Genomic DNA, 23,514 nt, shown 5'->3' on the forward strand with positions numbered 1-23,514 from the left:
TAACCTTATCCTACTATTTATCTTTAACTATCGTTCTAGTATACTAAGCTTACCCGCGCCGCTATATTTATACGCTAAGCTTAAATATACCTTAATATCTTAAAGTAATTAAGCGGTAGTTAAGGGGCGTCTATAGTTAGTTAAAATTAAGTTAATATCCTTAGTACGTCTTATTATATCTATATCTTATCTTATTATATCTTACCCTTATCTTTATCCTTATTTATCCTTTATTACTATCTATTTTATATTTATCCCTTATCTATCCTTTATTATTTCCCTTTAGTACTATAGTTCTTCTTTATCCTTTCCTTATTTTTTAATAAGCGTCCCTTATCTCTTACCTTCTTTTCTTTCTCCCTTTTCTATCCTTTATTTCCCCTTCCTTATCTTCCGCCCTCCTCTTTATCTCTTTTTCTCGCCCCTCCTCTATCGTTCTCCTTTATATTTCCTTACTATCTCTTAAATCCCTTTAAGGCTTCTATCTCTTAGAAGTTATTTAATAGGTACTACGATAGGTTTATATACCCTTACTATTTTACGAGTACCTATTACTATCTACCCCTCCCCTTTTACTTTTACTACGCTTACTAGATCTCTTTAACGATATACTTAGGCTCGTTATCCTCTTTAATTACTAATAGCGGTTAGTAGTCGTCGACTACCTATTTAAGTAATAGGTTCTTTACCGCTTAGTAGAGGAATTCTATATAGAGCCTTTTATATACCCTCCTTAATATATCGAGCTCTACTATATATAAGCTTACTACCTTTATTATAGTATACTTTTAATATAGCTAGTTAAGCTTCCTATATAGCTAGTTAGTTATATATTTAGCTATATCTACTTATACCTTATTGCTTACTTTAAACCTCTTTACTAAGGCCCTCTTTTAGTTTACTATCTCCTTTTATCTTACCTACGCTACGATAATAGCGGTTTATAGGAAGTTAGTTACCTCTCTTATCCTTTAAGCGAGCTCCTTTATCCCTCTTACTTCTAGCGATAGCGGCCCCTCCTCCCTTACTATTTAGACCGGCTCGATATTATATCTATATATCGTAAAGAACGGGCTTATATATATTATCGACGCTACGCGGTTATTTAGTATAGCTTATATATATAGTAGCTATGCTCCTTAGTCGTCCTAGCTATAGTAAACGTATACTTAAAAGTATACTTATACTTCTTAGTTTACGCGCTTAGTCGACCTATTTATTTATAGGTAGTATACTAAACTTAACTTCCTTTATACTCTTATTTATTTATAGAACTCCCTTTAAAAGCTTCTTATTTAGTTTATCCCTTTATTTAATATAATTAACCTTAGTATCTTATAAAAGTAAAAGTAAGCTTAAAGGAACCTTATTACGTATACTACTACCCTTATTATTAGTATTACTTTAAGCGTTACTACTTTTATTAGCCGGTCTATAATTACTTAAAGGTACTTTACGCCTTCTATCTTAGTTAGCGGTAGTTTAACTATAAAGTCTATTAATAGGTATATAAACGGTTAGGACGGCGGTAGTAAGAGCTTTAAGAGTCCCTTTTAAAGTTACCTTTATATATACCCCCTCCTATATAGTCCGTAATTTACGATAAGCCGCCTTACTATCGCCGACTAGCTAAGCTAGAAGAATTCTCTAGCTAGTATTACTAGGGTCCCCTCTCTTCTTAGGTATCCTACCGCTATTAAGTTATACGTTTATTAGGCTATTTATACCTAAAGTATATCTTATTCCTTAGCCCCCTTTCCTTTATTATACTTTAGTTTCCCTAGTACTTATAGCCTCTCTTAAAAGTATAACCGTCTTTTAATATCGATCGTATATTTACTTAGCTATACCTTTAGTTACTATTTTAGTACTAGCGATCTCTCCCTTTTATATATTACTTAAAACACCGCTTAGTATTCCTTATCTTTCCTTAACGCCTCTATCTATTTCTTCTATAGCTCTTAGTTATTAAATATAATATAAGGTTAGCTTATTCTTAAGGTATATTTCGGCCTAAGTTTAGGTTAAGTTTTAGTTAGTTATCGCTTTTATTTACCTCTTCCTTAAGTCGTTTAACGGGCCCCCTTACTCTACTAACGTATACTATCGCGCCTACCCTTCCTCTACCTACCTATAGCGCTACTACTACCGCCCTATCTTAGGCTAAGCGTCTTAGTAAGTCGGCGTATTAGCCCTTAGTAAGGACTAAGCGGCCCTATAAGTATACGGTCTTTAGAATTATTTAGACTACCTACCCTATCTCCCTTTTATCCGTTTTACCTACTAGCCGATCTTACTCTTAGTAGGATAGCGCGTTAGGCACCGCTACTAGCCTCCCTAGCTAGAACTTTAGTATAAAGTTATAGGATATAAGCTCTATTACCTATTAGCTTTATCTTTCGTTTAACTTCTTCTTTATTATAAAGTACCTTAGGTTATTATAGTTAGTTAATACTATAAAGGTAGGTATATTTTAGAGTTTTACTCCTTAGAAGCCTAAGTACTATATAATTATAAGTATCTCCTTATTATAGATTAAGTAGTTATACTTTACTAGGTTTAGTCTCTTTAAGAAGAATCCTATTAAGTATTATATACTATCTAGCCTTACTTATATTAGCGCCCCCCTTATTATATATCTAGAATAGTCTGCCTTTAAGTATATTTCTCTTTCTAGGTTATAGAGTTATAGTACTAAGGCGTTATAGAAAGCGTTCGAAATAAACTTAAACGCTACTTAGTACTTATCTATTTACTTAAAGATCGTACCTTTCTTATAAAAGCTATTTAGGTATATTAATACCTTTACGTAGAGTAGTATAAAGGCTTAGTAGTAGTTCGCGAAGCTAAGGAAGCTTTAGACTCCTCTTACGTTCTAGGGTACCTACTACGTCCGTATTACTTAGATCTTCTCTAGGTCGTATTAAACCTTACCCCTTACCTATATAATAAAGCCTAGGTACTTAACCTCCTTTATTACGAAGTTATACTTCCTTAGGTTTAATATTAAGCTTACTTTTTATAGCTTTTAAAGTACCCTTACTACCTTCTCTTAATAGTCTTAAAGAGACCTTAATAAGTAGATTAAGATATTATCTATATATACTATAACGAACTTATATAGGTATTCCCTTAGTACCTTATTAATATATTATTAAAAGGTAGCCGGCGTCCTTATTAAGCCGAATAGGTATACCTACTACTTAAATAATTTAAACCTTATTTAAAAGGCTATCTTAAACTTATAGCCCTTTACTATCTAGATCTTATAAAACGCTGCTATAATATTAAGCTTCGTAAACTACTTTACCTTTATAAGTATCTATAATATCTTTATAATTAAGGGTAGCGTATACCTATCCCTCTTTATAATTACGTTTAAGGCCTAGTAGTTATAGTAAAATTATAAGCGACCGTCTAACTTTCGGGTAAAGAGTACTAGGGCTATAGCTAAGGAGCTACTTAGGTAGATTAGGTTTACCTCTATTAGCTCGCTTAAGGTCTTCCTTAGCACTAAGAGTTCCTCTCTTAATATATCGTAAAGGGGTCCTTATAATAAGGGGGGCTCTACCCTATCTTTATCTAGTATTAAGTTAATCTTATAGTTTACCCCTAGCTTATATAAAGGTATCTTTAAAGCCTTCTTTAGTATAAAGAGGTCTAGGTATATATTTAGCGCTTACTTTATAACGTAGTCCGCTAAGTCTACCGCCGTCTTTAGCTAGAGTGCTCTCTTTATATCCTTTATTATAATCGCCTAGATATCGACTATCCTTTACTTTCCCTTATTATCCCTTACCGCCCTCTTCCTTTAATATTCTACTATAAATACTACCGCGCTAACGATCTTTACCCCTTAAATTTATTCTACCCTCCTTACTACTTCCGATCCTTATAGGCCTATTTAGATCTTAGCCTTACTATACTAAATCTAATCCCTTACTACTTTAACGGTAACTACGGTATATACCTAAAGATATACCTACGCTAACGGCAATAGTAGTAGCTAGATACCGAAGGATAAGGGGGTCTAAGGGGGATAAAGGAAACGAGAAAGTACTAAGTAGGGCAAGGCAAAGGCAAAGAGGGCTAAAAAGGTATATTAGTAAAAGAGAATATAGAAGAAGATAATGCTAATAATAAAGAAGGAGATAATAATACTAATACTGTTTGCTAGCTAAGGAGGAAAAGAGACCTCTTTTATAGACTAAATTTCCCCTCCTTCTTCCCTAAACGAATAGGGGCTAAGGGATTATCTAATTAAGAAGAGGGCTAGCTAAAGACTCTACTAAGGATCCTACTAAGGACCCTACTAAAGACTCTACTACGCGGGCTATATATTCCTTAGGGTATAGATGCCCCTATTAAACTACGTTATATATTACTTAGTTTTTCTTTATTTATAGCCTTCTTAGGAATATATTATAGCTTAGCCTAAAGACTATATATATAAAGGTCTACTCTATATAGCCGTTAATATCTATCTTAAATACTATAATTCCTTTTATTTATAGGGCTAGAGTATCTTTTAAGAACGGCCTTAGTTATCTTCTCTTTTTATTAGTAAGAGGTATCTATAGCTTCTTTACTACCCTCTCGCTTACTATAGTATAGTAATTATAGCCGGTATTTATAAGCGCGTTAAGTCCCTTCTTCTTATTAATACTTACCCTTAGCGTTACTAAGCTTAGTATAAGATAGTCCCTTATTAACTTTTAAGCTTCTTACTATTTCTCTTTTACCCTTAGCGCCTAACTTTATACTAAGGTTCCCTTTTTTCTAAGTTATTATTATCCTTAGTATCCCTCTCTTCTTTTATTACGCCCGCCCTCTAGGGTTCCTATCTCCTCTTTTTATAATAGAGCGCGATATATCCTCTAACTCTATAGTTAAAGTATATACGGTTCTCTAGCTAGCTCTACCCCTCCCTTTATTTATCTAGGGCATTAATACCGGTTATTAAGGTATCCTTATCTTTATCCTTCCTTTCTTAGGGGTATATATCTATTAGTCTCCTTTAATTTAAGGGGGGTTATCTTATTTACTAGACCCTCTTTAGCTTAGCCGCTATTTACGCTACCCGATTAATATAAGTAGCGAAGCTTAATATAGGGAGGTCGACTATAGCTAACGCCTCGTAGAGCTAGATTCTTAGAGCCCCTTTTAGGAAGACGATCTAAATATTATATAGCTAGGACCCGCCTCCGGCCTTAAGAGTCTCTACTTAAACTTTAGGAGGAACGCTATAAATATTTAACTTCCCCCTTATTTTATTATCTAGATCGCTGCTACCGTGCGTAACTAAATATCTACGTTAAGGTAGATTAAGTTAAGGTACTTTAGGAATTCCTTTTAATTATAGCTCTTCTCCGCCCTTATTCTATAGTATATAGCGACCGTTTATTATAGCTTAGCGTCTAGGTAGTTATAGATAAGGTAGAAGATTTCCCTTAAGCTTAAGAAGAATTCTTTATTAATCTTATACTTCTCCTATATATATTATACCTATAGGGTATAGTGCTATTATTATCTATTGAATTTTCCTAGGCTTAAGAGAGGCTTCTTATAGCTATTCTTCCTTACTACCTCCCCCTTAGTCGTAGGCGTCGCTGCCCCCCCCGTTGCCCCTAAGGGCGGCATTAAACCACCTACTCCGCCCTTAGCCCCCTCCTATATACCTATCTATATTAGTTTATTTATCCTTTAGTATATCCTCTTAATCTAGCCGATTAGTTCCTATATCTATAGTTAGCTCTATATTACTTAATGCCTTATCTCTACCTCTCCTACCTATAGCGAGAGTATCGCTTACTTTATCGTTAGCTAGGCGTCTAGCCCTCCCGTTACTACTCCTTGCTATCCTTAGGCCTATTCTCCCTCCTTTAGGTCGTTAGGATATCCGTATTATATCCTTTCGGTCCGATCTCTCTCTAGGCTTTATAGCCTTATCTAAAAGGAGCTTTAGATATATTAAGGGCCGGCGTATACTTAGTATAGTAGTATAGGGCCGAATAATTATTTATTTAAAGCTAAGGAAAAAGGAGGAAAACTCTATCTTAGTCGCTACGGTTATCTATCTTCCTTAGTCCCTAGCTTAACCTATATTCGGGTGCTATTCGGCCTAAGTTTAGGTCGAGCTCTACCTATATATAGGTTTACTTTAGCCCGACTTTAGTACGGTCGCTATAGTATAACCTTAGCCTTTTATAGGCGTAGCCTATAATATATACCTATCCTTATTAGCTTATCTATCCTTTAATATATCCTCTTAATCTAGTCGATTAGTTCCTATATTTATAGTTAGCTTTATATTACTTAATACCTTATCTCTACCTCTCTTACTTATAGCGAGAGTATCGCTTACTTTATTATTAGCTAAGCGTCGGGCCCTTCTATCGCTACTCCTAGCTATCCTTAGGCCTATTTCCCCTCCTCTAAGTTATTAGGATATCTATATTATATCCTTTAGGTCCGATCTCTTTTTAAGCTTTATAGCCTTATCTAAAAAAAGCTTTAGATATATTAAGGGCTAGCGTATACTTAGTATAGTAGTATAAGGCTAAATAATTATTTATCTAAAGCTAAGGAGAAAGGAGGAAAACTCTATCTTAGTCGCGCTAGTTATCTATCTTCCTTAGTCCCTAGCTTAACCTATATTTAAGTGCTTTTTAGCTCAAGTTTAGGTCGAGCTTTACTTAGGCGTAGGTCTACTTTAGTTTAACTTCGGTATAGTCGCTATATATATTAAATATATATATTCGACCTATTATTAGTTAAACTTAGAGAGTAATATTATATATCTTATTACTAGATTAGTAGACCTTATAAGCTCTATAATACGTTCTATATATTTAAAGAAGCTATATATTAATAAGTCTAGGTAAGCTTAGAGCGCTGATAAAGTAAGAGCTTCTCGCTTTATAAAAGATAAGACGTAAACTATAGGTATAAGAGTTATTTCTGCTAGACCTAAGTCCCTGCACATAGAAATGGGCACCCCCCTGTTTTGGGCACCCCAAAAAATCACGACCATTTTCAACACCATTAATTCAATCCCTTCTCACTGCCCACCACCGTGCACTACGATACAATCGTCACCTATTTCTGAAACCTCAGCTTCGGTTTCATCAGATTCTTCATTCTCAGCTGCGTTCACCTCCTCCTGCGCCCGTCGTATTGCCTCAATATTGGCGAACCTCGAATTCGGGCTCGTGACCACCTCTTCCTTTTTTCGGCTTGACGGCCGCCAATTGTGTTTCCAGTGCCTGAATCTGCAATTGAGCTTTTGCTAAAAGGCCATCCTTCTCGTCAAACCCTTTGTGATCTTCCTGAACAGCAATCTCTTCGTGGGCACGTCGTCGTCTAGCTGGTTGAATTGAACTACCTGAACCTTCAGATCTTGCGAGCGCCTCGGGTCGACCACGCAATCTGGGATGTGTCTGATTGCCAGTCACTGGTGGGTAAGTGGCTATTGAATGCATTGGCCACATTTTTCGCGTTCTTTTTGCGTCTGTTGCTGTTCTCCAGCAGAAGAGGGCTCAAAGTGGCTTCGCCATCGACACCGGCCACAAACCCGTCGCTTTCCAGCCACCCTTGATGTTTGACACAGTGAGCGCTTGCTCGCGTGCTTTCTGGTAGCAGGAAAGAAAGTTTTGCTTGCCGACTGGGCTTGAATCGGTCAGGAGGCTGAGAAATCCGACCTGTTTGCGGTAGTAGTGCTTAAGAGCGGAGAAGACAGACAAATCGAGCGGTTGCAGCACATGAGAGGTATGGGAGGTAAGAAAGAAGGTGAATCTGATGCTGGTAGCATAGATACATGAAGTCAACCGTCTCGTGACTTCCGTGGCCGTCCAATACTAGCAGTCTTCGCTCCGAAGGGTCGGGTGGCTGGGTTCTTGGAATGAACACCTTTCGAGCCACTCCACCGCAGTTTGGTCCGAAGTCCAGCCGTTCTTTGTCGCAGTGAATTGCCAGTCACTAAAAGTACTGAGATCTTCTGGGAACCACTGTTGCTGGACCGATTTGCCCTTGAAAATGACGGGTGGAGGGAGGAAGGTGCCGGCAGCGGACACGCACTCGATGAACGACGTCCAGACCCGAGAACCAGGCGTCTTCTTTGTACAGATCGTTTTTCAGCACTGCCAACGACCAGGCCATTCTCCCAAGTCCTTCCATGATGCCTGCTTCATCCATGTTGTACCTGTTCTCCGGCTTAATAGCCAGAATCTCGGGAAGGAAGAAATTGTTGAACCAAGGCCGAATTACCTCGGTAGAAGCGCCGTTGACACGCGCAGAGTCTCTGTGATGGCACTTCTGGGTCCGAACTGCAGGATTTCGTCTTAAAAATGCTTGCATCCAGTGTTTTCCGAGCGGTGTGTGGTCTCCTTGACGGCGAGCATGCGCTGCGCGAACTGCCTGATCTGCGAGTGAGTGGGAGGAAGGCCCAAGGCGTCCTGAATGAGAATCCATTCGGTAAGTTGCTTTTCCTGTGTCTGAGAAAGCCTCTGAAGAGCAGAAAATGCATCCTTTCTGCATTCGTGACCATGCATGCGATTGTAAAGAGTTGCCTCGGGACGCCCCAATCGCGAGCAGCCTTCTTGGCGGATCCGCCATTGGCGATTGCCTCAAGGGCGCTGTGAATGTCAGACTCTGTATATTTCATCAGTAGTGGCTTGAAGACACATGCGTCAATTTTTTAGCAGATTGGATGCGTTTCCGCGGTGAAATTTGCTGTTGAAGTTGACGCAGCCGTTTAGGTTGGGCACCCATCTTGGGTGCCCAAAACAGGGGGGTGCCCATTTCTATGTGCAGGGACTTATAGTAACACGTCTATTTACGGCTAATTTTCCTAGCATAGCAGCTATATATCTTCTAGTAAATATATACCGTTGCGGGATATATTTACTCTACTAGTCTTAAGCGCTTAAAAGGCATTAAATAATACTTAAGGGTAAGGAGATAAAGTTTTAATAGGGCCTATTAACTAGAATACCTTAGACGTGCTAGAACATAGAAGCCGAGCCTAGCTAGCTTTAGAAGATCTAGAGATAAGCCTAGGTAGTATACCGGCGTTATGCCCTTATAATAGAAAACGGCCTTATATATATGTCGTATATACTACCCGTGCCACGCCCCACTTTATTTGGAATTCGCAAGCTCCCACCTCCTAAAGTTGGTGCTCACCACCAGTATCCCCACACCACCGGAATACCCAGAATTTCGACTCCCCGACCTAGAATCGCTTCAACCACCGCGTACCACGCTCAGAATCGCGTACTTCCACTCGTTCTAACCTTCCTGAACCCTCCATTGGCGTGCCTTTTTGCTGCTTCCTCAAACCATCGCTTGCGTGCGTTATGCGCCTTTTTCTCCGCGTCTTCTACTACCTTCCTTGCTTTAGCAATCTGATCATCTCCTTAGTTGCACCATTTCCCGTCCTTGGGCCACTGACAATACTCCTCCTGATTGTAACTGTATATTCTTCATAGCCTTACGTTGTTTTTGGATCCGCTCCGCCATTTTGTTCGTCCCAAGTCCCTTTAGTCTGCACGAGCTCAGTCGCCAGAGATAGCGATCCTCGAATAAATCGACTGAGATCGTGAGAAAGTCGGGATCCAGGCTTTTATCGTCTTCAAGGACGAGATCTAATTTGTCCGCTACCTTGTTTATTTGTCGTAGAGTCAATGGTGTCTCGAAAGGTGAGGAGTGTGGTCCTGAATTGGGAGGAGGTGTGGGTGTCGTGGCTTGACGAGCTTCCAAACATTGAAGTACTACTTGTGGATTGAATGGGAAGATTCCTGTCTTGCGAAATGCGGAGCGTATAGTACTCTCCTTGAAAGCATGCAATCGTACTTGTTGAATGCAGGAGAGAAACTCAAGCTTGGTTATGTTGACGAGGCCATCTCGAACCATGACATCTAAAGCCTTGGCGTGATAGTGCTTTAGGGGCTGGAAAACGACAACGTCCAAAGGCTGAAGTGCATGCGTGAGATTAGGCGGCATGCCGAAGGGAATAATATTGTGGTTGTCGCAGTATTCAATGAACTGCCTGGTATGGTGAGAGCCATGACCATCAAGAATTAGAAGTCGCTTCGAGCTTCTTGAGCTTTTTTCCGAGTGCTTGTCAAAATGCTGGAGCCACTCCAGACTAATCACGTCGTTTGAGTAACCAGTAGGCGTGGGTCGAATAACTGTGTCAGGATCTAGCTCAGGTATTTGATACCATGAAGCCATGTGCATCTGGCCAGCGAGTATCAAAAGCCGGAACAACCTCCCCATTCGCCGAGATAGCTTCGATCGCAGTAGCGGATTCCTATTCTCAGGAATGCCAAAATAATGAGCTCTCCTCCGTTTTGTCACAATCAGCTGGTCTTTTCCAACCCCGATGCGAAAACCAGTCTCGTCCATATTCCAGATATCCTCAGGAGGTATACCATTGTCTTGGATAACCTGCCGAAGATGCTGGAAATACTGGTTAACTCGTGTAAGATTCTCGGAGACTTGGCGCTCTGCTTGAAGCCTTTTGGCGCTTTTGAAGTAGCCGTGACGCTTTAAGAAGCGAGAAGTCCAGTTTGGCCCCACGGTAGGAGCGTCGCGCTGGCTAGACTGCTCGCGCAAGATACAGTTTGCCGCGTCAGTAACGAACTCGACGCGTACCGCAAGGTTTATATTATCCAAACGATCGATATAGCGACATAGGGCCTTCTCTTCTGGTTCGGAAAGCCTCGTATTTCTAGCTCGCTGGCCAGTTTTAGGAGGTCGGCCTTGAAGACGGTATCGCAATCGATCACGTGTTACACCGAATTCTCGCGCTACGGTTGCGACTTTAGCACCGGAAAATTTTCAATATATCGAAGAGCGTTTTGTACACGTGCTTCCATTTCGGCTATCGACGAGATCGTGAATTGGTTAAGATATAGGGATGCTGAAGTCGGGGAGTCGAAATTCTGGGTATTCCGGTGGTGTGGGGATACTGGTGGTGAGCACCAACTTTAGGAGGTGGGAGCTTGCGAATTCCAAATAAAGTGGGGCGTGGCACGGGTAAGGGAAAACATAGTTTAAAGAATATAACTAGATTAAGTAGCGATAGTCTTTTCTATCTAAGTCTAGAGCTTATATCGATCTGCTATAAGAGCTATAGCCAATAATAATAGGCGAGTTTTGCGTATTAAATAAGATAAAATGAGGTGATAGAGGCTCGCCTACTGGCCTCGAGCGCAGCGATGGCGATAACCATATCCCGGAGCGACGGGCACGCTTGCAGTAGAAGCATCCGATCTATGGTGATGCCAAGCTGCTAGGTAAGCTGGCAGGTATCTCGCATAGATAAAGCAAAGTAATCCAAATAGAGTGCGTTACTGTGTCTGGTCAAATGCAAGGGTACCGGCGATGTGTGTGGCATAGTTGAGGAGGGTCCTTATAGCGATGAGCTCGACATCTGTCTCTGGCGCTGGGGGCGACAAGCCCTATGAGTCCAGGCGCAATACTCGCATAGGAAGCCTCCTTGGCACTGCATCTCGCATCAGAGCATCGAATCGGCTACCGTGGATGCATAGCCAAAAGGAACGAAGCCTAGACCTTGATGCGTCTTTCGGCACAGGGCTGACGGCGAGTCCCCTTCTTGCACTTGTCAAGAAGGCCCTTTCATCGATTCTTCTCAGATGAGGCGCGGGAACGAAGCAGCCGCTGCAACATTCTGGAAACAAGGCGGCTGCACATGCGGCACACAATACTTCGTAGGGTCGAAGGATAATGGTATTGTTTGTTCCCGGCCCGTTCTGATGCAGACTCCAGTGGAGTGAATGAAAGCGGAATCGTGTAGCGCGGCCTTGCGGTACGTTTTGTAAACCCATTGTAGGCTTGCACTTAAGTTATTTTAGTACTGTTTCCAGTAAGAACAGACATGATTTAAGCATTTCATCCACAGAGGGAAAGGGAAAGGCTCCCGGCAATGGTCGGCAGGATGTCTTGGCTGGAGGCTTCTGCCGCCGCCAAGCGACGGCTTCTACTGTACGCCAAACGATCGGGAAGGTTTGCCAGGACAAGCGTGCATTTTGCAGCGCATGTCATCCTTTGAGGCGTACTTTGTATTCGTAGATCAAGACGAGCGTGGACGCTTGAGATGGCTACCACTCCGCTCCGGTCCTTGGAATCGGCTTTGTCCTCGGCCAAATGTCCCTCCAAATCTACTGCTGGGCGAGCACAGAAAGACAAGCATGTGAAAGTTGGAGCAAGCACCATGCGTGGCCTCGGCACGAGAGCGCACCTGGTGGTCTCTTGACAGCGTGCGTGTGCACCCCCGGCATCGCCAGCCGTGGCGGAGTAGGCGTTGGTGATGCCATCACCCTTTACCGTGTGCCGTCCGGAGTGCGGCCCGGGACCGAAGCCGTGTGACCGCTTACTTGACTTGAGTGCCGTGCTGCGTGCTTCGTAAAGTAGAGTAGGCATGCCAGGGTCCGGCCTGAAGCGGCCTGAAGCCGTGGGGGAAGCGGGATTAAGTGCTGGCCCTAAACTGAGGAATGCCCGTATAGCAGATGGTTATTATAAAGCGCAACACGAGGCCATGGCATCGAGCGCACGGAAGCTGGAGGGAGGGGGGGAGTCACCCGCGACCCAACACGTGCCGTCCCAAGCACATTGATAGCCGATGGGTGTCAGTATTGCTTGTGTCACAGCCTCGGTGGGACTCGAAGGCCAATCTACCGCTCGCTGACCGTGGTCTGACCGGTGTCTGACCGACCATTTGAGAGCGGGAAACATTACTCTTTTCTTAACTCCCAAAGCCCTTTGAGACATCCACCCCCCCATAGATCCTCTATTTCGATCTCGGCGGCAAACAAGCAACTCACGTCACGGTTGAGGCCCATTCACGCGAGGCTTGTGGGCATGTGACGGGGGTTGGCAGCAAGCGCCCGCCTGCCCGCGTCTCACCTTACTTGAAGCGTGTGGAGAGGCCCAAAGGGTCACCGTCACCTGATGGACGGGCGGGTGAACCACAGCCCTCAGCTCCTGTCCCAGACATTGGACCTTGCTGATGAACCACCACCGGAAAGACGCCGTCCCTATGTACATGTATCCTCTCCAGGGGGGCGGAAAGGGGGCGGAAAGGGGACCCTGCCACGCGCTACCCATCGGATCAATGCTCTCGGCCTGCCCATGGCTTGCCCTGCAATCGAGTCTTGGTGGAAAGTAATTAGAGAAAGGGCCCATGCGGATCCGCGTGGAGAACCATGGAGACATGGAAGCGCAGAATAGCACGCACGCACGCACACAGACACACAAAGGCATGCCACCAACAAACGAGGGGAGACCAGGCCTGTTTTGGCCTCGCACAACGCAGATCCAGCGACATCGGATGCACCCCCCCAGGCAAGACGTTCGACGTCCAACTCATGCGAATGGCGCCGCATGACCTTGTGCACCCTCCTCAGTCTGGCAGTCTTGTCTCTGTCTCTGTTCTACATTGGTACCGCCTGTGTCCCTGGATCCCGACTGGTTCGTCTCTCCCCGTTCATTGAAAAGGGGGCACCTCTCGTCTGTTGACCTCCTCGAATGGTCCCCTGTTCCTCCCTTTTCTCTCGCACTCTCTCGCACTCTCTCGCACCCAAGTCATAGACGGGCTTGCGCAACAGGGGCTATTCACACACATTTGCGTGGCCCTGCATCACACCCCCTTACATGCCCAGAGCCCACACCTTGGTCACCACCGCCAACCCCCCCCAACCATCTATCCATCTATTCGACGACAGTCCCCACAACAGAGCAGTGCCAACTCAACTCACATACGTACAACAAACCAACCCGCAGCATTCTTGTCCTCTCCCTCCTTCGGCACTGCACCAGAAAGCCCGCATCCTAACCGCGCGCCCCGTTCCTAGCTTCGACTGGATCGGCTCAGACACCCCTAACCCACTGCAGACAACAGGGGTCCATCTCTCACCGCCGACTAGCCCCCAAGACACGGACCCCTGCCTGGCCTCTCTGTTCTGTGGTCTTGTTCGAACTCCGCCTGCGGACCGTTTCGGCTCGTCTTGGCTCTTGGAGCACCGAAAAGTCTCTCATCCTTCTCTCTATCCGTATCCTCTCTCCTCTTGGCCCTGCTGCAGACCGCAACTCTTGAGCACGCGCCGCGGCGGGGGGGGGGAGGAAAGCTTGTTCACTGGCCCTTTTTTGTGACACATAAAACAAGAACAACCCCCCCCCCCCCGAGTCGCTTTCCTCTATATACGGGCCTTGGCCCCATAATCATTCATTGATCCTTATTTCTAGCTCCCGCCCCGCCCCCTCCTTTCCCCGAGATTCATCCCGTCCCATCGTATCCATCTAATCTTCTCTGGGCGGCGTCTGTATGGCTCTCCCCCCCCCTCACCTCCTTTCCATGTGCTCTGCATCGTCGTCCCTGTCCGCTTCTTCCGCCTGCCCGGCATGGACCAGAGCTTTCGCTTCGCCGCCTCGGCGGACACGACATACCACAGCTTCAACGACATTGAGCTGCTGGAACCGCCCTCAGTGCCCTCACCACCAGACAGCAGGGGCTCCTCTTCCTCCTTCTCGCCGGCGAGTCTGGCGGACCACCATGGCGGCACGCCACAGCAGGTCACGGAGCGAGGGGGAAAACTGCCCTTGATGCCCACTGCGGCCAAGATGCAGAGGCAGGACTCGGGCTACGAATCTTATGGAGCTACTCCGCGCCCCTCCGTCTCCCAAGTCCGCCCGCCCGCCCCAGCTAGGCCGATGTCCAACACATCCTCAGCTGGCATGGGCTCTCCGTCCCGTCTTCGCACCCGGCCGTCAACACGCCGTTCCGCCAAGTCTTTTCCGCAGCCCTCCTGCCCACCGTCTCTGCTGTACCACACTCCTCGGCCCCACGCGTCCAGACCCCCGTCGGCGGCCTATTTCCAGTTTCCTTCACCTGACCTCCTCGAGCTCACCGAGACATCGTCTACTTCGCATCGCCATCAAGAGCATGCGCCTGCGACTTACCAGCCGCCACAGACGACCCACTATTGGACCAGCGACCGCACCCGCCGACTCGAGTACGCCGCCATCGACGCCGCCGGTCGAGGCGTCAAGGGCTGGGTCCGCAGGAACCTCGTTCCGGGGTGCTTCGGCCCTCGGCACGTTGCCTTCGATGACGATACCGGGAGCGTGCGGCGCTACCGGTTGGAGCTCGAAGACGATCACGACGAGAAGTCTCCGGGTCCCAGCCCCGGGAGGCGGCGTAAGGGCTGGCAATTTTGGCCGTTGCTCCGCAGGAGCAAGACCCTTTGAACCTCACTCTTCGCCCGTCCATTCTGGCGGCATAAACGGGCGCTTCTGGTGTCCTCGCCTCGAAAATCGAGGGGCACTTCTCATTTCAATTTTGTTTTCTTGCGTTAGGGAGCATGGAAAGTAGGTACATCATCGCTTGGCGTCGTATAATACCCATTTTTGTCGGTTATGGGTGGGATGAGTTGCATACGCAACGAGCACAGTCAAGGTCAGAAACGACCTCAGAAGCGGAGCTGCACGCGATAGATGGCGGGCGTGAACTCGCCGCGCACCGTCATGGTACGGGAAAGCGGTGAATCGGGATTCTACTGAATGCATCGTTCCTAGTGGTAGGGAGACGGGAATCGTTGAATGCAACATGGGTGGGAACGGGAGTTAACGTCTTTTCAGGAGAGGACCACTTATTGCTGTTTGTCTTTCCTGATTGCAATCAAACAAGTTGTTCCGAACATGAAGTTCCGAAGCCAATGACGTGACTATCTAAACAGCCACTGCATCAAGCCCGTCACCGCTCCTCTGCCGTCCGGACCCCTGTGCAGTAATTACCCGCTCCACCCACGCTTTGATGCCGGTGGAGACATGAGCTTCCATTGCCAAAGCCACAAGATTCCAACATGGGCATTCTTCCCATCCCTGTTTCTTCGAGTGTGTCGTTGTCTTCCTCTCCTCTCTGCCTCTCAGATATCCGGCGCCGTAGCTCATTGGTTCCGTCCCGACCGGCGCCGAAAGACCCCACCGCCCTGTCCCGGCGAGCGGGGCCGCCTGCGCCGGAGCACCCCTGTCTACATCTATCGACCAAGACCCTGCTAGTATGCGTCTGGTGCCGAGGGGCGGCCCGGCTATGGGCGCCCACCATTATTGCCCGGTAGCCTCGAGGAGCAGAAATCAAGATTCATGTCGAAAGTCCGGCCGTGTGGCTTGACGACTTGTACGTGTACGTTGATCGACAGATGGGCACGTGGAAACCCCGGCGTACAGCAGAACGGCGACTGGACGCGTGCCGCTTGTTACATCTACCGAGCAAAGGAACTCTGCGTTGATTAGAGGAGAAACAAAGGTCCGGGTGCTCGCATGATGCAACTTGCTTCCGCTCTTGGCTGGCAAGCGAGAATGGAGCACAGCAGCTTACGAGACAAACGCTGGAGTTCGTCGCATCCACATCCAACATGACGGCTGACGAAAATTACATACACGGCGATACACATCGGAAATTTCGTACAGAGTATTTGTAGTGGCTAGGTAGCCAATCGAAAAGGGAACCGACGAGCTACACGGCCCTCGCCCGGATCTTGACGTTGAAATCAATGGGTCGAACGTTGAACCAGCCGTCCTGCTCCAGCTTGTAATCCGCATCGACCATGGCAAAGTCGACCTCGCGCAGCATCTTGGTCAAGACGATCATGGTCCACTGCCAGGCGTAATGCTTGCCGATGCACTCGCGCTTGCCGTTGCCGAACCACTTCTTGGCCCCGGCCGGCAGCCGCTCAAACTCGTCGCCCATCATGCGCTCGGGCCGGAAGGCCAGCGGCTCCTCGAAGACGGCCGGGTCCCGGTTGACGCCGGCCATGACGATGATCATGGCCTGGTTGTGCGCGACCTGGTACTTGCCGCCGCCCAGGAGCACGGGGCTCTTATTCCTGCTGCCGGGCCCGCCGCTCGGGATGGGCTCGATGTTGAAGCCTGGCGCGGCAAACGATAGCCGCAGCCCCTCGCGCACGATGGCCTCGATGTACTTGAGCTGCGCCAGGTGGGCATGCGACAGGTCGCCTTCCGCGCCGACGACCACGTCGATTTCCTTGCGCGCCTTCACAATCGCGTCCGGGTTCTTGAGCAGCAGAAAGATGATCGTGGCGAGCAGGCAAGGCGCGGTGCTGCTCCCGATGGGCATCGACACCACCTCGTCAAGCACCTGCGACTCGGTCAGGCTCTCGCCCGTCTCGGGATCCTTGGCGCTCATGAGGGCCGAGAGCAGGTCCTGGCGATCCGACGGGTGCTCCTTGCGGTACTGGACCAAGTCGGCGGCGTACTCCCGCATCGCCTTGATGGCCAAGTTGAACTTGCCCCGGTACAGCAGCCAGTTGAGGATGCCGGGTCGCGTGGGGCGCTGCATGGCCTCGCCCGTCGAGTCCTCCATGGCCTTGATCATGGGGTGATGCGGCCCGCTCAGGCAGTTGAGTTTCCGGCCGTACAGCGTCAAGGTCAAGGTCTCGAGGTCCAGCTTGGCGAGGTCGCGCCACGGGCAGACGGGTTCGGTCGACGCCTTCCACAGCTCAATGAGTTCCGAGGCCGTGTCGCGCATCTGCTCGAAGTTGTCCGCCAGGGCATCGGGCTGCAGATAGGGCGCGATGATGCGATGTGCGATGCCCCAGCTCGCCTCGTGGTCGTAGGCCGTGAACAGGGCATCGTGAACGGCCGCTCGGATCTCTACCACGGGGCCTCCAACATATTTCCGGAACCGCTTCTCGTCGCAAATCTCCTCTGCCAGTGCGACGCTGGCCACGAAGACGATGGTCTTGCCCAGGATCTTGATCTGAAAGATTTCGCCGTGCTCCTCCGCCAACTTCTTGAGCGAGGCCCACGGATTGCCAGGTTTGACGTCGAAGATGTTGCCGAGGATGGGCACGCCAGAGGGCCGTGGGATGGGTTGCGACATGGTGACTTTTTTTATTCGCTTCTTCACAGTAGCGCTTAGCAACTCGAGGGGACGGGTTCAGCTTGTGCAGAGAAGCCGGGTGCAAGCCGGTTCATATGGACGGATGGGCAGCTGAGGAGAGGGGGACCGGGGGGTCATGCAGACTGGAACTCGCATCTGTGTATGCAGCCGTGGATCCAATTGAGAAGCGAGCGACGTCTCTTTGTCGACAAAGTATTCCCAACTGAAACCCGTGTCTGCCAGCAAATTTGTTTGTTGGGGACATTTGACGCTGAGGTTCGGCCAACCCGTTGCTTGACTGTCGGCGGCGAGGTGCATGCCTTGCGCCAAGGCTCTTCATCTTCTGGACGTTAACAGGTGGTTTATCTCGCTTGACAACGCAAGAAGCCAGCCGCAGAGCACGAAGGCTTGGTAGATACTTGGCAAGCACAGGTTGGAAACATCACAACATCGGGTCACTGTCAGGTCTGCATTAGCGCGCTGCCGTCGACGGCGACAATTGCCCATTGCCGAGGGCCAATGACGCTGGCGTCGCATTGCAAAAGGCACGCCTTTGATTGGCAGCGTCCATGCTAGCCGGGGTACTTTGTCCCGTACGCGGCATCAATGCGAGGCAGCGAGACTGCACGAACCGTGAGGGCTCACACTCCCAGTCTGCTTCTGTGTGCTGGCCGAACACTGTCGACGCACAGAGAGTGTACGGTACTGCAGCTGGCTGAAGCCGACAATGGATGTCAACCCCGCGAGCTTGGACGGTGAAAGTCTCATCTGTGTCATTGCTCACCCCGTCTGTTCGCTGGGTCCAGCAGGGGGGAAAAGCAAGCTGCCAATCTGCCACCTCCAGCTCGCCGGATGTCGGTAGATCTTTACTCTCCTCGGGGAACAATGGACTCGAGTCACTGCAGGGTACTCTTCAGTTGCCACGGAGACTGATCTCGCCTCGATGCTTCTGAATTCGACAAATGAGAAGACGAGATTGTCGGCATCCTCTCTCGATGCGCCATCTTTCCTTTTGCCCAGCCGGAAAGCGTACTTCGATGGCGTTTGCGATGCCCCATTGCCGGGCTCTCAGTTGCAGTCGGATCGGCAAAAGATGAGGTACAGTGCAGTACATGTGCAGGAGGCCGTTAAATCGGCGCCACGTCGCACTGAGGCACTCAATGCAAGCCCGTCGAGGGTGCCGAGGATGATGAAGCAGCCAGCTTGTCAAATCAGGTGTCAATCAGGTGGCCCCTCAAAGCTCACCCCAGCTTAGTCACCACCTTTCGATTTCGCGCCCAGCGTCAACGCGCCAGTAAATCAATCCCACGTCTCGCCGGCAAAACCAAGCATCACCACCACCAGCTCAACGCTGCATCGCCGCCACGGCCGTCGCTCATTTCCCGCATCGCCAATTCGACCTGCCAGACAATTCTGCTGCCTCCTCGAGCGCCTCCGCAGACCCGCTCATCATGACGCGCGCGCAACAGACCATCTCCCTCGGCCTCCTCGTTTCTTCCGTATGCCCCCACTCTCTCTCTGCCTCTCTGACTACTCCCAAGTTGCGCCTCGACGCTGACGACTGGTTTGCGCCGCAGCTCTACCTCGCCCTGTACCTCGAGTTGATCCCTCTGCCGCCCCTGGTCCAGCAGCAGATTGTCCCCGTGGTACGCGCCCAATGCCACCCGCCTGCCTCCAGACCGCGATGTGGACTGACTGGCTGCTTGCCTTCGATAGCTTCCCTTCTGGGCTCTCGTCTCGTTCGGCGCAATCCTTCTCTTCCGTCTCGGCCTGGGCATTTTGACCTTCAACGACGTTCCCGCAGCGCACAAGGAGCTGATGGCGGAAATCGACATGGCGAAGGTCGACTTGAGGAAGCTCGGGGTCGACGTCGACTGAAAGCTGCGACGATGCAGTGCAGCTGGGCATGGACGATTCGAGCACTGGTTCGAATGTAGAAGACCAAGGAGTGGAATTCAAGAAGCCACCCGTTTGGGCTCGCCATTATGATTACCAACAAGGCTACGTGTGGCGCGGCCATGATTTCTCGTTGCAGTCTCATTCCACATGTCTCGCCACCAGCTTTCAAGGGACCTGGACTCCTGCCAGCAGCGCCGCTACAGTCCGTACAGCCTCTTCCGGTTCCTGCCCACCTCTGACAAGGTCATCAAACAAGGTGGGAAGCCTGCCAAAGACGCCTCGTCCATCTGCCTCGCGCCCTGGGAGCCCCGTCAGCAACGAGCGCGTGATCCGTTTCGTCAAGACATGTCGTAAACTCACATTTGCCTGGGAGTCCAACTAATACAGCAACCTTGCTCTGTGCCTCACCCGTCCAGTCGAAGTCAATCTTCCACTCCAGGCGCAGCGAGGACGTGTCGTCCAGACCAGCCCCAGCAGGCACCTCAATCTCAAAAGACCGCTGGCCCAGGAAACGTATCAGATCGGCCCTGTTGCAAGCTCTTTGCTTCTTTGCATCGTCGTCGAACTCGGCGCTGCCCTCGCGCTGCCGCTGCCGCCGTGCCTCCCACGCCTCGGCAACTGATTCTAGTAATCTCTTTCTTGACCCCAAGCTCCGGTCCAATCGAGACCAAAACTGTGCTCTGAGCGTTGCGACTCGATACCATTCGCCCATTGCCCATGACAGAATCCCGACATTTCGCTGCATGGTTCTGTTGCAGCTTCCGGAGCAAACCTTGTCCGCAAAGGGTTCTAGCTCGTACTTGGCAGATGGTTCGAGGGCTGTCACGGCGAGTTCCACGATGCTGAGGTTCATGGCATTCACCACTATCTCAAGCTTTGCCGTGAAGAGTCCCGGCACATCGCGAGACCGAAGAGTGACAAGACGGCGCTGTCGCAGTGGCTGATTTGGCTTGGGGGCCAAGACGGCTATACTCGACATGACGCTGAACTGGCTAAAGAGCTCTAGGTACGGCAGCTCCTTGTCAGCAGTCATGGACACTGGGTGGTGAGACTTGATGCTTTCCAGATCCTCCTGGTCGGCTGCCGCAGGCGGTGCCGCAGCCAGTGAGAGTCGGCCGAATGGAAGAAGGCCCATGGGATTGAGCACTGCCTGCATCAGTTGATGAGACAAAGCCGATCGGGGTGCCTCTTGCTGGGAAACGAGACAGCGGTGCAGCAAGTCCACTACGCCCTCTTCGTTGGTCGGGGCGACAATGCGCCCGGAGGTCTGCATCAGCCGCAGGCGCTCATTCTCCTCGCTCGCCGTCTTCAAGTCGCTTCTCAGCCTTGCGATTTCCTCTCGCAGTCCATCTCGCTCCTTCAATCTCGCCGCAAGCGGGTTGAAAGCAGGAACTTGGCGGGCGTGATTCGTCGTTGGGTCCAAGGCAAGATCGCGAGGCGGCTTTTGGCTGCGCGCAGTTGTTCGGTGGCGATCCCGGGCCACGGCGCCAGGCTTTTTGCTTGGTTCCGGCGGGGGCCTTTCCGGCGGGGGCTTCAAAGGAGAGCTCTTCTTAGTGGCCTTGCGTTTCTCCCGCCACCGTGACGGACTGCTGTGGATTCCTCTGGGCGGAGTGGACGACAAGGCATCGGGGACTGCGGGTGGGAGTTCGGGCTCTGGCGGGGGTGGTATGGACACGCCCGTATTCGGAGATCGACGCAGCGTATGCCCGATGAATGGGTTCAGCTCATCCTCTCCCTCGGCTGCGGGCGGCGGCAGCGGCCTCGGCTGCGGTTTGGCGGGCGACCGCCTCGGAGCCGCCGCCAGACCACCCCTGACCGTCCTCACGGATCGTCCCGAGCTGGGCCCAGCCTCGCCCTGGCGCATCTCATTGTAGCTCCGGTCTGGCTCGCTGACGGCGACATTGTCGGCCGTCGTGTCGGGGCGCGCAGTCAGTATGTCAGACAGGCTCTGGTCGCTTCCGGCGTCGCTGGCACGTCTTGCCGGCGGCTTCGCTGGGGAAGCAGAGCGTCTCTTTTCGAGAATCTCGGGATTATGGCGCGAGAGGCTGGCCTTGGTCGGCGATGCAAAAGACGGCCGCGCGCGTCGTGAGCCTGAGGCTTCTGGGGTTGCGCCTTGGCCTGATGTGCGGGCGGCTGCGATGCCCGACGAGACGCGTCGACGCTTGGGCGCAGACTCGTCCATGGCGAAGAGATGAGTGCCGGCTCAGAGGCACGGCATGGCAGAGGATTTTGCCCGAGTCTGAGGCCTGCAGATGCGACGGTCGAGGGGGTGTTCAATGTCAACACTGTGGGCACGCGTGCCGCCTCGGTGGGCTTGACCGCCTGCTGATCCTGGAGGGAGATGGCGAATCAGTGCAGGCCTGCTGGTCATGTTACTGCACGGCAGTAGTGGCAGCACAGCACCCGCTGGAGGTCTGGCGGTGGAGAATCGAAGAACAGTCGAGCTTATCGCCAGCAACGGAACAATTCATTTTTCTTTATCCGTACATAAAGGCAAAGCTTCCTCCCTGTTTACTTTCAGTTATTATGTCAGCACCTAACGCAGCACTAACGCAGTCAGTACGTACCTCGAAGGAACGCTTCAGAACGCGAAAGCACGTGGCCCCCAGCTCACGAGATGCAGGCACCGTCACGTGCGGCCTTTGAGGCCGGCAGTCGATGCCGCGGTATGACGCACTCACTCTCGGTTTGCGCCCTGACATGGTGATATCAGCTTTTCTCTCACTCCCCTCCCCTCGTTCCGATACCCCCGCGATACCGAAACAACCTCATCGCATCATCGCGCACAATGTCGGCATCCAAGAGGCTACTCCCATCAAGGCTTAGCCTTTTGCGATCTGCCTCATCGAGCCCCAGCCGAAACTTCACCAGTACCACCAGATTGGCCGTCCAAGGTGAACCGTGGCCCCAGAGATCTCCCCTGGGAGCCTACTACGAAAGCATCATCCGAGATCCGACTCCGTATCCTTTCAAGGAGAAGCCCGAAGACCCTCCCGACTCGGCCGACCCCGACGTCCAGCCCCCCGGCAAGAAGCCCGAATCTCCGTCCGCACCACCGCCGACCAAGAAGAAGCCGGGCCGCAAGCCAGCAGCCAGCGCGTCCGCTTCGTTGCCAGCATCTTCCGACCTCTCCGCCGCGTCCACTCCCATCCCATCACCTCCCCCCATGACAGCAGCGGAGAAGGCCCGCATTGTCTTTGGGTCCCGACTGCTCGGCCCTGCCGAACAGGCCGATCGCCTCGCAGCCAAGAAAGCCCAATCGACATATATTGCTGGTGTCCTCGTACCTCCGCGCCCCGAAGAGCCCGACAACTGCTGCATGAGCGGGTGCGTCAACTGCGTCTGGGATCGGTTCCGAGATGACATGGAAGAGTGGTCAGCCAGGAAGAACGAGGCGCAAATGCGACTCAACGACAAGGAGGCATCCATAGACGCTGATGGCGGCGGCTCACAAGGCGGCTGGGGGGTCAGACTTGGCAACGCTAAGATCGCAAAGGACTTATGGGATGAAGAAGTGTTCGAAAACGTCCCGGTCGGCATTCGCGAATTCATGAAGCAGGAGAAGCGGCTGAAAGAGAAGCACCAAAGGGAAGGGACCATGGGGGGCTGAATGATGCGCCAATGACTGATGCGCCGAGATATAGATGAGATTCTGAGCGTTTGTTGCTGCTAAACTGATCGCGGAGACTTGG

General features: G+C 49.9%; 5 protein-coding genes across 5 annotated transcripts; 3 read left to right on the forward strand and 2 right to left on the reverse strand.

Annotated features, from left to right (window-relative positions):
• Positions 1-14,424: 14,424 nt before the first annotated feature.
• HRG_07573 (uncharacterized protein) lies at positions 14,425-15,270 on the forward strand (the record flags this gene model as incomplete). The annotated part of the gene is made up of 1 exon (XM_044866044.1): positions 14,425-15,270. The coding sequence occupies one exon, from the start codon at positions 14,425-14,427 to the stop codon at positions 15,268-15,270; it is 846 nt and encodes a 281-aa protein (XP_044719008.1).
• Positions 15,271-16,537: 1,267 nt separating this feature from the next.
• Positions 16,538-17,923, reverse strand: HRG_07574 (cytochrome p450 domain-containing protein; the record flags this gene model as incomplete). The annotated part of the gene is made up of 1 exon (XM_044866045.1): positions 16,538-17,923. One exon carries the CDS (start codon positions 17,921-17,923, stop codon positions 16,538-16,540), a length of 1,386 nt encoding a protein of 461 aa, XP_044719009.1.
• Positions 17,924-19,374: 1,451 nt separating this feature from the next.
• HRG_07575 (dolichol-phosphate mannosyltransferase subunit 3 (DPM3) domain-containing protein) lies at positions 19,375-19,801 on the forward strand (the record flags this gene model as incomplete). The annotated part of the gene is made up of 3 exons (XM_044866046.1): positions 19,375-19,422; positions 19,501-19,569; positions 19,640-19,801. The coding sequence occupies 3 exons, from the start codon at positions 19,375-19,377 to the stop codon at positions 19,799-19,801; spliced, it is 279 nt and encodes a 92-aa protein (XP_044719010.1).
• A 186-nt stretch (positions 19,802-19,987) lies between these two features.
• Positions 19,988-22,004, reverse strand: HRG_07576 (uncharacterized protein; the record flags this gene model as incomplete). The annotated part of the gene is made up of 3 exons (XM_044866047.1): positions 19,988-20,121; positions 20,183-21,339; positions 21,400-22,004. The coding sequence occupies 3 exons, from the start codon at positions 22,002-22,004 to the stop codon at positions 19,988-19,990; spliced, it is 1,896 nt and encodes a 631-aa protein (XP_044719011.1).
• A 606-nt stretch (positions 22,005-22,610) lies between these two features.
• Positions 22,611-23,432, forward strand: HRG_07577 (Oxidoreductase-like protein; the record flags this gene model as incomplete). The annotated part of the gene is made up of 2 exons (XM_044866048.1): positions 22,611-22,902; positions 22,996-23,432. The coding sequence occupies 2 exons, from the start codon at positions 22,611-22,613 to the stop codon at positions 23,430-23,432; spliced, it is 729 nt and encodes a 242-aa protein (XP_044719012.1).
• Between the last annotated feature and the right edge of the window lie 82 nt (positions 23,433-23,514).

The sequence above is a fragment of the Hirsutella rhossiliensis genome, assembly GCF_020360975.1.
Source record: "Hirsutella rhossiliensis strain HR02 chromosome Unknown scaffold00008, whole genome shotgun sequence".
Lineage (NCBI taxonomy): Eukaryota > Fungi > Ascomycota > Sordariomycetes > Hypocreales > Ophiocordycipitaceae > Hirsutella > Hirsutella rhossiliensis.